General features: G+C 41.9%; 1 protein-coding gene across 6 annotated transcripts in view; it reads right to left on the bottom strand.

The window, feature by feature from the left end:
- The window catches only part of FERMT2 (FERM domain containing kindlin 2), an 82,322-nt gene that overhangs the window by 15,566 nt on the left and 51,751 nt on the right, over positions 1-15,005 (bottom strand). For 3 of the 6 annotated variants that reach the window (XM_051822198.3, XM_051822199.3, XM_051822201.3), the window contains exons 4-7: positions 12,044-12,178; positions 2,173-2,205; positions 1,632-1,857; positions 1,422-1,524 (exon numbers count right to left, since the gene is read on the bottom strand). In XM_051822198.3, the coding sequence (XP_051678158.1) occupies positions 1,422-1,524; positions 1,632-1,857; positions 2,173-2,205; positions 12,044-12,178 (497 nt within the window). The remainder of the gene's footprint in view (positions 1-1,421; positions 1,525-1,631; positions 1,858-2,172; positions 2,206-12,043; positions 12,179-15,005) is intronic. The other 3 variants (XM_051822200.3, XM_051822202.3, XM_051822203.3) reach the window with 1 other exon arrangement.

The following is a 15,005-nucleotide window of genomic DNA, read 5'->3' as shown; positions in this document are numbered from 1 at the left end:
AATCATTATCAAATACTTGATTATGAGTTAGTTATAGTGTTAGATATACATATATAGGCTCATATCTAACTTTCCATTAAAAATGACATTAAAACACGACAGAAGGTAATTTCTTCTTTTATCCCTAAAGATTTACTTATTTATTTGAAAGGCAGAGAGAGAAATCTTCCATCTGCTAGTTCACTCCCCAAATGGCTACTATGACCAGGGCTGGTCCAGGCATAAACCAGGAGTCTGAAATTCCAACTGGGTCTCCCACACTGTTGGCAGAAGCCCAAGCACCTGGGCCATCTTCCACTGCTTTGGGGAACTAACTACCAGATGAAACATCTCTCTTTGTCCTCCTCCTCCCTCCCTACCACTCTTTCATAGAAATAAACACATCTTTAAAAAAAAATTCTACATGCTATTTTTCCAAGGAAATGGCTACTAAATATTATAACTTTAATATAAGAAATCTAACTTGAAGATAGTAAAGGACTGCTTTTCAATAATGTCACTGTAACTGGCCAAACTAAAATGCGATCAGTGGGTAAATTAATCATTTTATAAACAATCTTCCTTGCTGTCCTTGGCAAATATTTTAACTTTTCCAAACAGAGGGTACATATATACTTGTGGAAAGTAGATTTACTTATATGTTACTGAGTTATCCATTTAATTATATTAATAAAAATCAATAGTAACATCTTAATACTAACAATGTTAAAAAAGAAACCTTGTCCCATAAATGTAACTGTTTCCCAAACAACTTTAGTTGAGTTGCACTGAAAGTAGCTTTGATGTGACCTGAACATTTTATTATTATATACAAAATATTAAGTATATAATAAAGGATGATAAATACATGCATTAAAATCTAGGCATGAAAAGGCTGAGAAGATATACAAGAGGTTTCCCCCAGGATGAAAGTAATGAAAGATCCAAAAGGCTGTGCCAAGTGTTTTCCAAGTGAGAAAATACCAGATCTTTGTAACAAAGTTAAAATCTTACCAAAATAGTGGCAAAAATGATGCTAATTATAAATTTAAAAGGTCACACTGTTTGGCTACTAAATTGGGAAGAAATACTTTTAAAAGGCATGTGATATAAAAAAATATGAAGCAAGATCTTTTGGCATATAAAGTCATCTAAAAGCAACTGAAAACGTCATTTTCCAGAAATCTTTCTTTCAAAGTACAGTTAAACCTCAGGGTTAAATTAAACTGCCATTACCAATTCTGTATCAAGGAACTAGTATCTTTAAAATACTAATCAAACAAGACAATACTTACTGGAAACACAGCCTGTGCCTAAGAGCATTCTTCTCTTGCCATACACAAACAATTCCTCACCCTACTCAATACTAACATGTAACAAACATCCAAAATGATCAGAAAACAAGCAAAAGAGAAAAGTTGTCCCTTTAAAGCCCTTGGTACCTTTGGATTCAAATCAAAAAAGCTGTAATACTTGAATCGGAGCAGCAAGGCCTCATTTTCCTTCACATCTTGCTCCATGAGAGATCTAGAAGAATCAAGCCACCTGGGCAAATCGGTAAGAGGAGGGGAAAAGCAAGACAGAATTACTCAAGTACTCTGCCTCCACGTGGAGTAAGAAGTTCTTCAATTGTATCTTCATGCTAAACATACCCTTGGTTGATTTTTGCTTTATCAAGAAGAGCTTGAGGCTTGAACATTTTTGCCAAGATTTCCGGTGATGTGATTGGCTGACTGACAGCAAGTATACCAGGATTGCCTTCTGACAGAGCACTGTCACCAAACCATGCTGAAGTTGGTGACAAGGGGCTTCCATCATGAGCATCGTAAGTGGGGGTCATTGTCTTACTATACAGTCCTGGGCTTGAATATATACTACCTAATAAGTAACATGAAAGAGGAAGTAAGTATGAAGTACAGAATCTTAGTCTTCAGTAACACACACTATGATGCAAGGCACACAGTGAAACATACGCTTTGTTTTGATAGGAGAGCATAGTACATTACTTTACCTGTCTTGGAAACATGTGACGTTAACTCCACTTCTATACTATTAGAACATGTAATTACAAAGCCATGAGAATACTGAAGTTGGCAGAAATTTAAGGAGAAAAATCAGTTCACAGGAATTAGAAAACAAGGACACGGCTGCAGCAGACAGACCAACACCTGTGTTTAACTGTGCAAGGCTCACCTTTCAGAGGGCCAATGTAAAGAACGTCAGTGCCTACAGGAAAGGAAAGAGAGGAGTTCAGAGGTACAGGAAAGGCAACGATAGAGGACAGAAACAAAAGAATGGAAATGAAAAGAAAACGGGAAAATGAAGAAAAAGGTTCTTCCTAATTGCAAATCATTAACTGAAGTATATATTGTAGGTACATTTAAGAGTAAAGAATCTTATAGTGCTACAACTTAAGTAAAACAAGTTTTCTGTCCAACTTAAAAGAACGAGGTTGTACTCTAGGCCAGCATACAGTGACAAATGTATTTATAACACGGGCTACCATCTGGAATCCATACCTTGTCCTATGATGGCTCAATGTAATGAACAAATTCACATAAACAGAAAGAACACTTTTATGTTAATGTTTCTCACTGAATAGTGAAACTGGTTTCAATATACTTAGATTAAAGCATTAATACGACAGGGTGGACAACATTTTGCTCTAGAAAAAGACCAAGAAAGATGTATTTTATAATTACACTCCTGAAGGCAGAGATTTTTATCTTCCAAGTCCCTCATTATTATAGGGCTAGGCATACAGTAGACACTTCATAAATAAAGATTTGTCAAATCACTCAACCAATGATATACTTCCTTTATTTTATAGAAACTAAGTAGATTTCTAAGACGTCTAATAAAGTAATAGAATGTCATTAAGCACATACCCCAAGTCTTAACTGTTCAATTATATTTTGTCCTGTAGTCATAATTTTTAAAAGAAAATGTGTACTGGCGTGACAGTGTTAGTGACACGGATGCGGACAGAAAATGGCTTTTCCATCACCTAACTCAGGAGGACGCCCTCTCCTTTCCTGACTCTCCCCACCGTGCAATGCCAGTTTCCTGGGAGAAAGTGGTGCTAATGCTAGGGAGCTTTGTAGGCGTCAGGACCTAGTCTAGGACGAGGAAAAAACGGGATTTCTTGCCAGCCACAGGACATCTGATTTGACATCCGTGATATGCGTCCTTGCAATGCAGGACTAAAACAACTTGTAATATCTAAATATTGTTTGACTGACATGCAAACAGGACTGGGAACTCTTCTTTCTCAAGGTTTAAAGAACACTGGGTTAGTCCTGAGGTTGTGACACCCTTGTTAATGAGATACCTCGGCATCCCACATTCCCTAAAAGGGCTGAAAACATTACCGGACTCGGCTTGGCAAAGAATAACTCCGCAACAGAAAGTATAATAAATAAGACAGTAAAATAAATAAGGTGTGCACGCACACCAGCAAGAATCTGGTTGTTTATTTCAAAGATCTAGTTAAGTATATATTTTACTAAGAATGTCAAGACATATTGGAAATTTGTTCCAGAAGTGAGTGCAGAAGCTCTTAATACTGAAAATATGTACCCGGAATCACACACTTAGTACCATCAGCCATCCTCTCTTCAACTTCCTGTAGTTTGTATAGTCCACATGTCACGCTTTACCAAATCCTTGTTGCACTGTGTTCTGTGGGTACTGTATGGCAGTATTCATCTGGTGTGCCAAACAAGTCTACTGTTCTCATTTTAGGGGAGGAAGTCAGGCATGGAGAGGTTAAATAACTGGGCCAGGCTGAACCAAGGAGCCAGGAATGCCACCTGGGTCTCCTACACGGGTGGCAGGGACCCAAGTACTCGAGCCATCATTTGTTGCTCTCAAGGGTGTACATCAGCAGGAAGCTGGATCTGAAGCAGAGATGGGATTCAATGCACTCTGCTATGCGATGCAGACATCCCAAGTGACGGTTTAGCCTACTGTGCCACAAGGCCGGCCCTCTTAAAGAATCTTGACAGTGCTAAGAACATTTATCTTCAGTGTTTAGAATCCAGATCTTTAAGTTTAGCTGCCTTTAAGATCCTTAAAAGAAAGTTTCCAATGACGTCATTTGCTATGTATACAGTAACTCCTAGCCCAGGCTCCTTTGTGAGTCTGTAACTATGCTGTAAGATCTGTTATTTGAAGCGGTTTTCCCCAGTCTTGGGATAACACTAGAATAGTTCAACTGGTTCCCTCCTCTCAGAGAAATAGGGATTAGATATTGACCTGCTTATGGCTAGGAAGCGGCAAAGCATTCGACAGCAAGTCACCTACTAGCCCTGCAAAGCAAGGTATTTAAAAACTCATATTTTATCATTATCCCTTTTAAGAATGTTACTGAGAATCAGTAATTCTGGAAATTATTAATTCACTCATGACCCTTTACCTCGTCAAACATTACCAAAGAAGCTTTACTGAGATACAATTTACACACTAAATTCCTATTAGAACTCAAAAGACACTTGAGTATTATTTTTAGAGGGATGAGGTTATCTAATGGTTAGAAGCCCAAGCACTAAAGCCACACAGATCCGATTTTGAATTCTAGCTGTTCCTTATTAGCTTTGCAGCCCTGGCGAAATTACTTAACTCATGAAGGGTTCTCTTCTCAGAGGCAAAATGGGGACGCCACCAACATGCAGGAGTTTTGTGAGGATCAAGTGAAAGTAGTATTATGTGTTAACTAGTAGTCATGATTTATTGTGTTTAATTGTTGACTGTGAGTGAAGGAAAGCGTGACATTACATATGTCTGTTTAATCCTATCTGACTATTTTTTCGTCTACAGTATAAATTCTTAAAGCTTATTTTGTTTATATATCAAGGATATATAGCTATCCTTCAACCACTATAAACCAAGAAGAAAATGACACAAACTCTAGGGCTAACTTGGAATTTTTGTTGTTTTTGATGTTTTTTTTTTTTTAAAGATTTCTTTATTTATCTGAAAGGCAGAGTTACAGAGAGGGAGAGACAGAGACAGAGAGGTCTTGAATCTACTGATTCATTTCCCCAAGTAGCCACATGGCCAGGACTGAGCCAGGAGCTTCATCCGCGTCTCCCACATAGGTGGCAGGGGCCTATGTACTTGGGCCATCTTCTGCTGCTTGTCCCACACCATTAGCAGAGAACTGGATCAGAAATGGAGCAGCCAGAACACGAAATGGCACCCATATGGGATGCCAGCATTGCAGGTGGAGGCTTTACAAGCTATGCCACAACACCATCTCATCGTTCTGTGTTGCGGCCCACTTTCCTAACAGAAGCACCTTCGTGCAGGCATTTGCTCTAGTGGTGAAGACGCTGGCTGGGACGCTGTCTGGGTTCGACACCTGGCTCCAGCTTCTTTCTGGTGCACACTGTAGGAGGCAGTGATGGTGGCTCAGGCAGCTGGGTCCCTGCCACCCAAATGGAACACCTGGATTGAGCTCCCAACTCCAGGCCTTGGTGTGTCCCATCTTGGCCACTGCAAGCATTAGTGGAGCAAACTAGCATGTGAGAGCTCTCTGTTTCTCTCAAAAATAAAAAAAGCAAGTGTGGTGGAATGAGAAGGCCGTGCCACGATGGCACTGTTGAGCGAGCGTCAGTTACTCGGGAAATGGCTTCGGAAGCCACCTGGCAAAAGGCAGTGATTGGTTACGGCATTAACCAATCCTTGAACAGATTGGTTGCCTCGGCTATATGGCTATATAAGCTGCTATATCAACTGAAATAAATGAGTCTGCGCACTGCTCACCTCTGGCCTGCTTTCACCTGACTCCCAGTGTCTGTGTCATGACTTTGCGCCTCTTGCCCCCACTGCACTTCTCCTCTCAGAATGAATCCACAGCAACAAGCAAGCCAAAAACAAACAAACAAACAAACAAAAAAAGTCCTAGATTACTACTAATATTTATAGTAGCTCTAAAGCATAAGAATTACATAAAAAGACTGATGCTAATATCTTAATTGCTATTATTCATTAGCTGAAGTTATATACTAACCTAACAGGATAGCTAGTTTTCCCACATTTTGTCATTATCACTACAGGTGAAGTGAAATAGGAGGAATAAACTACAGAATAAACTATTACAAAATTATCCAATGCTTCCAATTTTGCAGTAGCTTCTTATCCATTTTATTTGTAAAATATAAAGACGATTTTTTTTCTTTTTTTTTTTTTTGTACTCCTCACCATTTCTGGGTAAGCTAAAAATTTCAAGGTTTCCTGCATATTAGATCTGTTTTCAAACACAGTGGTCTTTGCTCATGGTTTTGGGCAACAAAATTCTAGCTTCCCAAGTGCTAACTGTCTAAAACTCATAAAACCTTCAAGGTTACAGGTTCTAATTTGGAGACATGAAGCTATTCTGACTGCCACTACATATGTAGAATACAGTGTAAAGACCTCTTAGGGAATTGAAATTTTAACTAATTTTCCTGTTTCTTTATGGTTTAAAAAAAAGCTATGAAAATTAAATAAAAGCTAGTCTGTGGCTCTGCTCGCTGATATAACCACTGACATTAGGGATCTGTGTAGTACTCATCGAGAGAGCAAGGGCGAAAGAGAAAGGTACAGTGCGGTGCGATGGTCAGGGCTCTGGCTTCTGAGCAGGACAGACGAGGTTCACAGGTCAGCGCTGCCATTTCCCAGGGGTCTGCTCCCCGCCACGGGCCTCAGCTGCGCTGCGTTTCAGAACTGCTGTGAGGACTGAATACGGTCTCACACATGTTGTAGGCTGAAGCTGCTTGATACACGTGGTTATTTTTAACAGCAACCTTTTAACACAAACATGGCTGTTCCTTCCTGAAAATTATGAGGTATCCCTGCGGGCACTCAAGCTGTTCCGAGGTTAAGCCTCTGAGGGAGGAGCCAGGAAGGGCACACTGAGCAGCTGCCCGACTGGGGAGGATGCTGCTCGCAGGCACAGCTTGGGAACAGCTCAAAGAACCACAGCGGTGCAAGTTAGCACCTAAAGTAAAGGCTGAGGGGCTGCGCTGTGGTGTGGCAGGTAAAGCCGCTGCCTGCAGTGCTGGCATCCCACACGGGCGCTGACTCGAGACTCGGCTGCTCCACTGCCAATCATAGCTCTCTGCTATGACCTGGGAAAGCAGTGGAAGATGGCCCAAGTCCTTGGACTCCTGCACCCGCATGGGAGACCAGGAATAAGTTCCTGGTTCCTGACAGGCCCGCCTCCAGCTGCTGCGGCCATTTGGGGAGTGAAACCAGTGGATGGAAGACCTCTCTCTCTCTCCCTCTCTGAAACTCTGCCTTTCAAATAAGTAAATCTTAAAAAATAAAATAAAATAAAGGTTGGTTAGATTCTGAAAATAATGGATATAGTAAAACGGTACAACCAAAGTTATCTTTGAAATCTCATGTACAGCCATAATACACCCTCCACCTCTGGGCACCAGATGAAGTACAGAGCTCAGTCATGCAGCAGACTCGCCCGTGGATCTGTCCACCTCACTGTTCCCCTCTACATCTGCTGGAACACCTTGAAATCTGCTGCTTGTAAATGACTCTCTGTAAACCCAACTATTTATGTCACTTTTATCTGAGATTAAAGTAAAGCTGGGAAATATTAATGAAAAATAGAGAAGAGTAGATCCTATGACAACTGAAGGCAAATGTTCTGGGAACTTAATAAAAAAGACTAGTTAAACCAACTTTTTTTAATCAGTTGAAGACTAGCAAAGACAAGAAGAGATGGTAAAAATCTCGGCTTTAGACTTTGCATTTAAGTTGTTTAGACTTTAAATTTTTACTCTATATACTTTAAATTTCACTTTAAAGACACCACAACTAGAAATAAAAAAGCACGTGATGTGGTTTATGCAGAAAAGACTCAGAACATCAATCAGCAGACAGCAGTACAAGAAAAGGCCCTGGGGCAGGTGTGTGGCCCAGTGGGATAAGCTGCCCCTTGGGACCCCCACATTTCACACTGGAGTCCTAGCTACTGTGCTTCCAATACAGCTTCCAGCTAACAAGCCTGGGAAGGCAGCAAAATATGGCGCGAATACTTGGGTCCCTGTCATTCACGTAGCAGACCCAGATAAAGTTCAGCCTTCTGACCCCAGCTGTTGCCAGCATTTCTGGATTGAACCCGGAGTCTCTTCCTCTCTCTGGTCACTCTGCCTTCCAAATAAATACATCTTATAAAAAACAAAAGGAAAAAAAAGGTCTTTAGCTGACAAAATGGAGTTGTCTCTTACTTGTACTTATGCTTTTAGGATACACTCTTCAGGATATTAACTTTTTTCTTGCTCTTTTAACTGACTTAAAAAAAATTAACCAAAAACTATCCCTTTGGGTTGCGGGGAAAAACCTTCTGATGTATCTTTAAACATAACTGCTTGCTTGCACTTCAAGAAGCATGCTAGGATGAGAAAACTTGAGTGCTTCCCCTTGGTAAAATGAGGATTACTCCTCACCCTCACCGCAGCGCTGCAGTAGAGGAACACCTGCAAAGCATCGGCCAGTCTCTGACTTTTTTTTTTTTCAGGTTTATTTATTTATTTGAAAGGCAGAGTTATAGAGAGGCAGAGGCAGGGAGAGAAATCTTCCATCCACTGGTTCACCTCCCAGATGGCCCCAACAGCTGGCAGTGCAGGTGGTGGCTTTACCCGCTAAGCCAGAAGGCTGGCCCCAGTGTCTGACATCTTGAAGCTGTGCATTGAGATAACATGCATCTGCTATTCATCATGAACACAACATGCAACTGATCATAATTAGCAGGTGGTACGGTGTAGCAGGTAATGCCATTGCCTGCAGTGCTGGCATCCCATATGGGTGCTGGTTCTAGTCCCAGCTGCTCCTCTTCCAACCCAGCTCTCTGCTATGGCCTGGGAAAGCAGCAGAAGATGGTCCAGGTCCTTGGGCCCCTGCACCCGCATGGGAGACCCGGAAGATGCTCCCAGCTCCTGCTTTCAGATCGGCACAGCTCCAACCATTGCTGCCAACTGGGGAGTGAACCAGTGGAATAAAGACCTCTCTCTCTCTCTCTCTCTGCCTCTGCCTCTCTGTGACTCTGCCTTCAAATAAATGTCTTTAATAAACAAAGAATTTAACATTTATTTTAAAATACTATTTTGCACAGGGTATGGCACTCACTGGACTTTTCCTCTACAGACTGTCAGTCCTTCATAGAACACTGGTGGACTTTTTTAGCATCTCATATCAACTTCTTAGTATCCTCAAATGCCTTTTTAAAAAAACACTGGGTTCGAAAACAACTTGAGTGTAGACAACCAAAACTAAATTTTTAAAATTTCCTCATTTAAAGCATAGTAACTTCACAGACATTAGACAGCACACAGTGTTATCAACCTACCCATATGAGGTTCAATAATAATCTGTGGTGATAGCAAACAGTGGGTATTTGGGGAAGGGGGATTATGGACGGGGTAGAAACATGTATGACAGCTTCACCTCATCGTAGTTCATCGTCCTGTACCTCTGAATCACCTTTCCTAACAGCACTGGACAAAACCTCTTATTTGCTATTCCAAGACCAATCCTGACTGAGTACAGCCACTCTGAAATCATCTGCCCCATAAAAACTTCCATGCGGCTCTATGTTCTGAGTATTAAATAGATTTCCATTTAAACTATCAAATCAGTGAAGACATACTCCAGCTTTCTGCTCATGCAGACCCTGGGAACAGCAGTGTTGGCTCAAGTAGCTGGGGCCCTGCCACCCAAGTGGGAGACCCGGACTGACCTCCCAGCTCCCCGCTTCACCCTCTGACTGTGGGAGCATCTGTGGAATCAACCAGCATGTGTATGTCCTTCTGCCTCTTAAATAGGAAATAAAAACCAACCAAACAAAAACCCTTATTTTAATGACAAACTGTAAGAAAAACTTTTTTCCTTCTCTGTTACTATTTCCAGTATTTCTTTTCTGACACCAAATGAGTGGGGTTTTTCCTCCATCAAGTAATTCTTCAACTATCTGCTGATACCAACTAGAGTGTCCTACCATGTCCCTCCATTTTGGCACTGTCTACCTGAAGCTGGTGCAAACCAGAGACTGAGGGCCCCTCAGAGGCCAGTCTCAAGCCCATGCTACCACCTGAGCCTCTGACTGGCTAGGAACCAGAAGTTCCCCAACCCTTTCCTTGATAAAGAACAGGCTAAAATGGCTCAGAGAACCACAGAACAGTTTCCTTATCCGATTATGGGCTTATTATAAAAGAACACAACTCAAGGACAACCTGATGGAGGAGACGCACAAAGCAGGCTGGGGGGAGGGGCGTGGCACTTCCAGGCCCTCTCCACGGACAGCACCCTCGAGGTACCTCCATGATTCACCCACCTGGAAGTCCTCTGAATCCGTGCTTTGGGTTTTTAATGAGGCTTCACTACACAGGCTGACTGCTGAAACAACTGTCCAGTGGTCATCAACTCATCCTCCAGCCCCTCTCTGTCCACCACACAGCCTGGGAAGTGGGTGGAGGGGGAGGGAAAGGACCCCACCTCCTCTGCACATAGGCTGGTCCCTGTGACAACCAGCTCCTGTCCTTAGGGGCTTCCCAAGAGTCACCTCATTCATGTCTAGTCAGCCGTTGCTGAAAGGGACTTGCTATGAATAACAAAAGATGGCTCTCCCACTTAGGAAATTACAAGAATTTTTGGAACTCTGCCAGGAAGACCAAACTATGTTTCTTATGTCACAATATCACACAGACATCATCTTTCATTCCTTGCTACTTCCTTTCCCTGTGGGCTCACACTATTTAGAATCCCTTCTCCACATTCCTTCCTTCGTAATGACCGACTGGAAACAAACTGGATACTCTTTCTAAAATAATTATTTGCTAATTTTGTAACATAATTAGAAACCAATGGCTCTATAATACACTTGTCTAAATTCCTCAACATGGGGCCGGAGTTCTGGTGCAATGGGGTAAGCTGCCATCTGCAACAGTGGCATCCCATGTGAGTTGCAGGGTCGCATCCAGCCTGCTCTGCTTCCAATCAGCTCCCTTGCAATGCACCTGGGAAAGCAGCAGAAGATGGCCCAAGTGCTTGGGCCCCTGTCAGCCACATGGAAAATTCGGATCAAGCTCCTGGCTTTGGCCTAGCCCAGGTTCAGACCAGCCTGACCACTAGAGGAGTAAACCAGCAGACAGAGATTCTCTCTCCCTTTCCCCTCTAACTATGCCTTTCAAATAAGTAAATTAATCTATAAAAAAAAGAGAAAGAAATCCTTTAACATGCCAGTGAACACCTTTCCCAAGTGCTATCCTGAAGTACCTTGGAGGTCTCGCACTCACAAACTGGCCTAAGTCATTGATTCACATGTCTTGTATTTTTCTCTCGCCAGGATGTTTGCTGTCAGTATCAATCTTTCTGCCTAGATTACCTTTGCCTCTTGTCAAAATCCAAGCCACTGGGACTCAAGAGCTTAATTTACACACTTATTTTCCTAACATATAACTCTGAAGATATAGGAAAGCACACAATAGTTACAGAAAAATTACAAAGTTTATGGCCTTAGACTCTGCTCATCTTACTGTGCCATAATTTGTTAAGTCTCACAACTTATGATAGAACACCTAGCACAGTGGAATTAGGTATTTAAGCCAGGGAAGTGATGGACAGCAATCAGAAAATTTCTCAAAAAGTACAGGAAAAATGGTAGATGGGACAAAGAAACCAGCACTTACAAAGCACAGTAATTTAAATAAGAGGTTAAGCAACAATATATTAAATAAACCATAGTTTGGGTTTTCACTTCTCACACAACTAAAGAATTTCCAATTTCTTCAAAGAACTGAGTCTAGTGATTTTGATGGTCTAAACAAGAGAACCAGGCTGCTTTATTAGTTCAACTATTTACACCTGACATGATATTTACATATAACAAACATAAATGACACTGACGGTGAAAGTGTCCTTGGGGAAAGATACTGAAGGAGACGTGGTTTTGTTTGTTTTTTTAAGCTTGATCATTATCTTGACCTACACGTTTGTTCACCCTCTACCAAAAGATATGTATGATCTACAGTTTTCACTGTGGGCCCCTGCTTAGTTCAAATCTCACCTGATCCAGGAGTGATAAGTGGCCCTTCTAATTCAAGTGCCTCATCTTCGGACTGGTCATCTAGTTTTTTCTTTTTTTTCTTTGTTGGATCCCGGGGTTTTTTTAACAGAGAAAGTTCTTCAGGGTGTCTGATATCTGTTAAGACAAAAATGTATTATTTTACAAAACCAAAGAAAATGTAAACATATTACGCTTAAATTTGCTTATTAGTCTACTTCAAGATAAGAATCTGTAATTTCTTTCTGTGTGTGTCTGAATTTTGCCAGACTCATACCACGCAAAAGACTGTAGTGTATGACACTTCTTTTAAAACACTTACTCGGTAAGTAGAGAGACAAAACTCATGCCCCAAATGCTTGCAACTGTCCTCCAGCTAGGACCAAAATCGGAGGCAGCCAGGAACCCAATTAGTTAAGCTACCTCCATAGCCTCCTAGGGTCTAAATTAGGAGGGAAGCTGAAGTTAGGGGGTCAGAGCCAGGAGCTGAACCCAGGTATTCCAACGTAGGACATAGATATCTTTTTTTTTTTTTTTTTAAGATTTGATTTTACTTATTTGAAAGATTTACAGAGAGGTAGATCCAGAGAGAGAGAGAGAGAAGGTCTTCCATCCACTGGTTTCACTCCCCAAATGATGGCAAGGGCCAGGGCCAGAGCTGAGCTGATGCGAAGCCAGGAGCCAGGAGTTTCCTCTGGGCCTCTCACGCAGGCACAGGGGCCCAAGGACTTGGGCCATCTTCCACTGCTTTCCCAGGGCACAGCAGAGAGCCAGATCGGAAGTGGAGCAGCCGGGTCTCCAAGCAGTGCCCATATGGAATACTGGCACTGCAGGCCACAGCTTAAACCTGCTGCGCCACAGCACTGGCCCAGGACACAGACATCTGAATGGGTATCTTAACAAGCAGGCCAAATGTCTGCCACCTGACACTTAAAAACAAAAACTACAACAACAATATCTACCCAAACCATTCTTAATTCATACAGTAAGTGTAATGATTTCAAATGACCCACTAGGCTATAAAAAGAAAATATTAGAGCTTTTATCTATGTATTATTGTTTACCTAAAATTGGAAGAAATTAAGCTTTGTACTATATGGCAGCCCTCATTCACTTTGAACATCATAAGGTACACATGATACATGAAGTAAATGTAATGATAATTTCACTTCATTACCAAGTCTCAAGTTTTGAGCCTTGTAACAAATGGCTAAGAGTTGCTAAATTTTGAGTAGTCTGATGGGAGGCAAATGGTTAAAGGGACAAGAGAAACGAAGGAAGACTCAAACAGACGTATTACATTACAAATTTTAGAAACCACGTTCACAAACCTGCAATTTTCTTCCCAAACTGAACGATAGATTCTGGGTTCCCAGTCAAAATGACAGATTTTTTTGGTAGAAATTGACAAAAAGCTTTTACAAACTTTACAGGAATCAGAAGAATCCTAGAATAATAAGACAAAAAAACCACAGGAAGAGTGTCGGCGTACAGCTGCTTAAGATGCTCCCATCACGTCCGAGTAACTCAGCTCCAGCTCCTGATTCCAGGGGACCCGGGTAGGCGGCAGTGATGGCTCCGAGAGCTGCATTCCTGCCGCCTATGTTTGAGCCATCCTGCTGCCTTCCAGGGTCCCCGTGAGTAGGAATGTTTGCGGGCACTACACTGTATGCCAGAGTGTGAAGAAAACAGACAATACAACACACATCGCACACGACTTGCAAAGCCACAGATGGTGACCTTACGGGGTCAAAGTTTCCATGTGGCAGATTACATCTTCAGGAGCCCACACAACCTCCAGAAAGAAGCAAGCTGACATAAATTCAGGAAGCTTTTTGTTGTAGAAAACCCAACACTGGAATCCCTCATACTGCTGCAGACAGAGCTGCCGAGGCACAAGTTAAGGCAGAAGTGTATCGTCAGACCACCTGGATTCACCTCCCAACCCCACTGTTTATTAGCTGTGTGACTGGTCGAGCTAGTCAGTCTGTCACTGCCCAAGTTTCCTCATCTGTAAAATGACAACAGTACCTGAGGAGGTTGCTGTAAAAATTAAATGACACATAACAAGTGCCACCAGTAGTGCTCCTCATCTTGGGGATAAGACCCCCAGGGGACGCCTGAAACTGTACACACTCAGTGTGGTACTGTATATATTAACTTTCCCTCCACACAAACACACCTAGAATAAAACTAATCAGACACAGCCAGAGCAACAACTAGTAAAATGCAATATATTATAGTAAAAATTATGTCAGTATGGTTTCTCTCTTTCTCTATTTACCTTACTGTACTACACACTCTTCTCGCAGATGATACTTAAGGGAGGAACTATACTGCCTCTCTTTCGTGTATCCAAATTGCCAGCATCACTACCCCGTGCTTTGGGACTGGCCAGTACAGTAAGGGTTCCTTGGACACAAGCACTGTGCTAGTTAAGCTGGTAACTGAGATGGCTACTACGTGACGAAGGAGCTGGACAAAAGGATGATTCACCCCCCCTACAGAAACGGCCCAAGATTTTATCCTACCACTAAGATCACATGTACTTTAGAACTTGCGAATTATTTTTACAATTTTCCATGTAATCTTTTCAGATCATGGTCAACAACCAGTAACTGAAATCATGGAAATCAAGACTGCAGATAAGAGGGAAATTTCTGTAAACTTTTTCTGAAATTATATAAAACAGACAATTATGTTAAAACATTAGAAATATATAACCCATTTAAAATCCATTTTTAAAAAAATGGAGTAGGTAGGACACATTATGGCCTGCTTAGTACACCCACACCCTATACCGTATGTGCTGATTCAACCCCCAGCTACTCCACCCTTCTCAACTAGCTTTCTGTTAATGAGCCTGGGAAGCACCAGATGATGGCTCAAGTGTAGGAGCCCCTACCACCCATGTGGGAGGCCTGGGTGGAGTCTGGCTTCAGCCTGGTTGTTAGGGGCATTTGCA

The sequence above is a fragment of the Oryctolagus cuniculus genome, chromosome 12 (genome assembly GCF_051225735.1).
Source record: "Oryctolagus cuniculus isolate XC-2025 breed Fujian yellow rabbit chromosome 12, ASM5122573v1, whole genome shotgun sequence".
NCBI classification, from domain to species: domain Eukaryota; kingdom Metazoa; phylum Chordata; class Mammalia; order Lagomorpha; family Leporidae; genus Oryctolagus; species Oryctolagus cuniculus.
The sequence above is the reverse complement of the archived record's forward strand: the minus strand, read 5'-3'. Positions and strand labels throughout refer to the sequence as shown.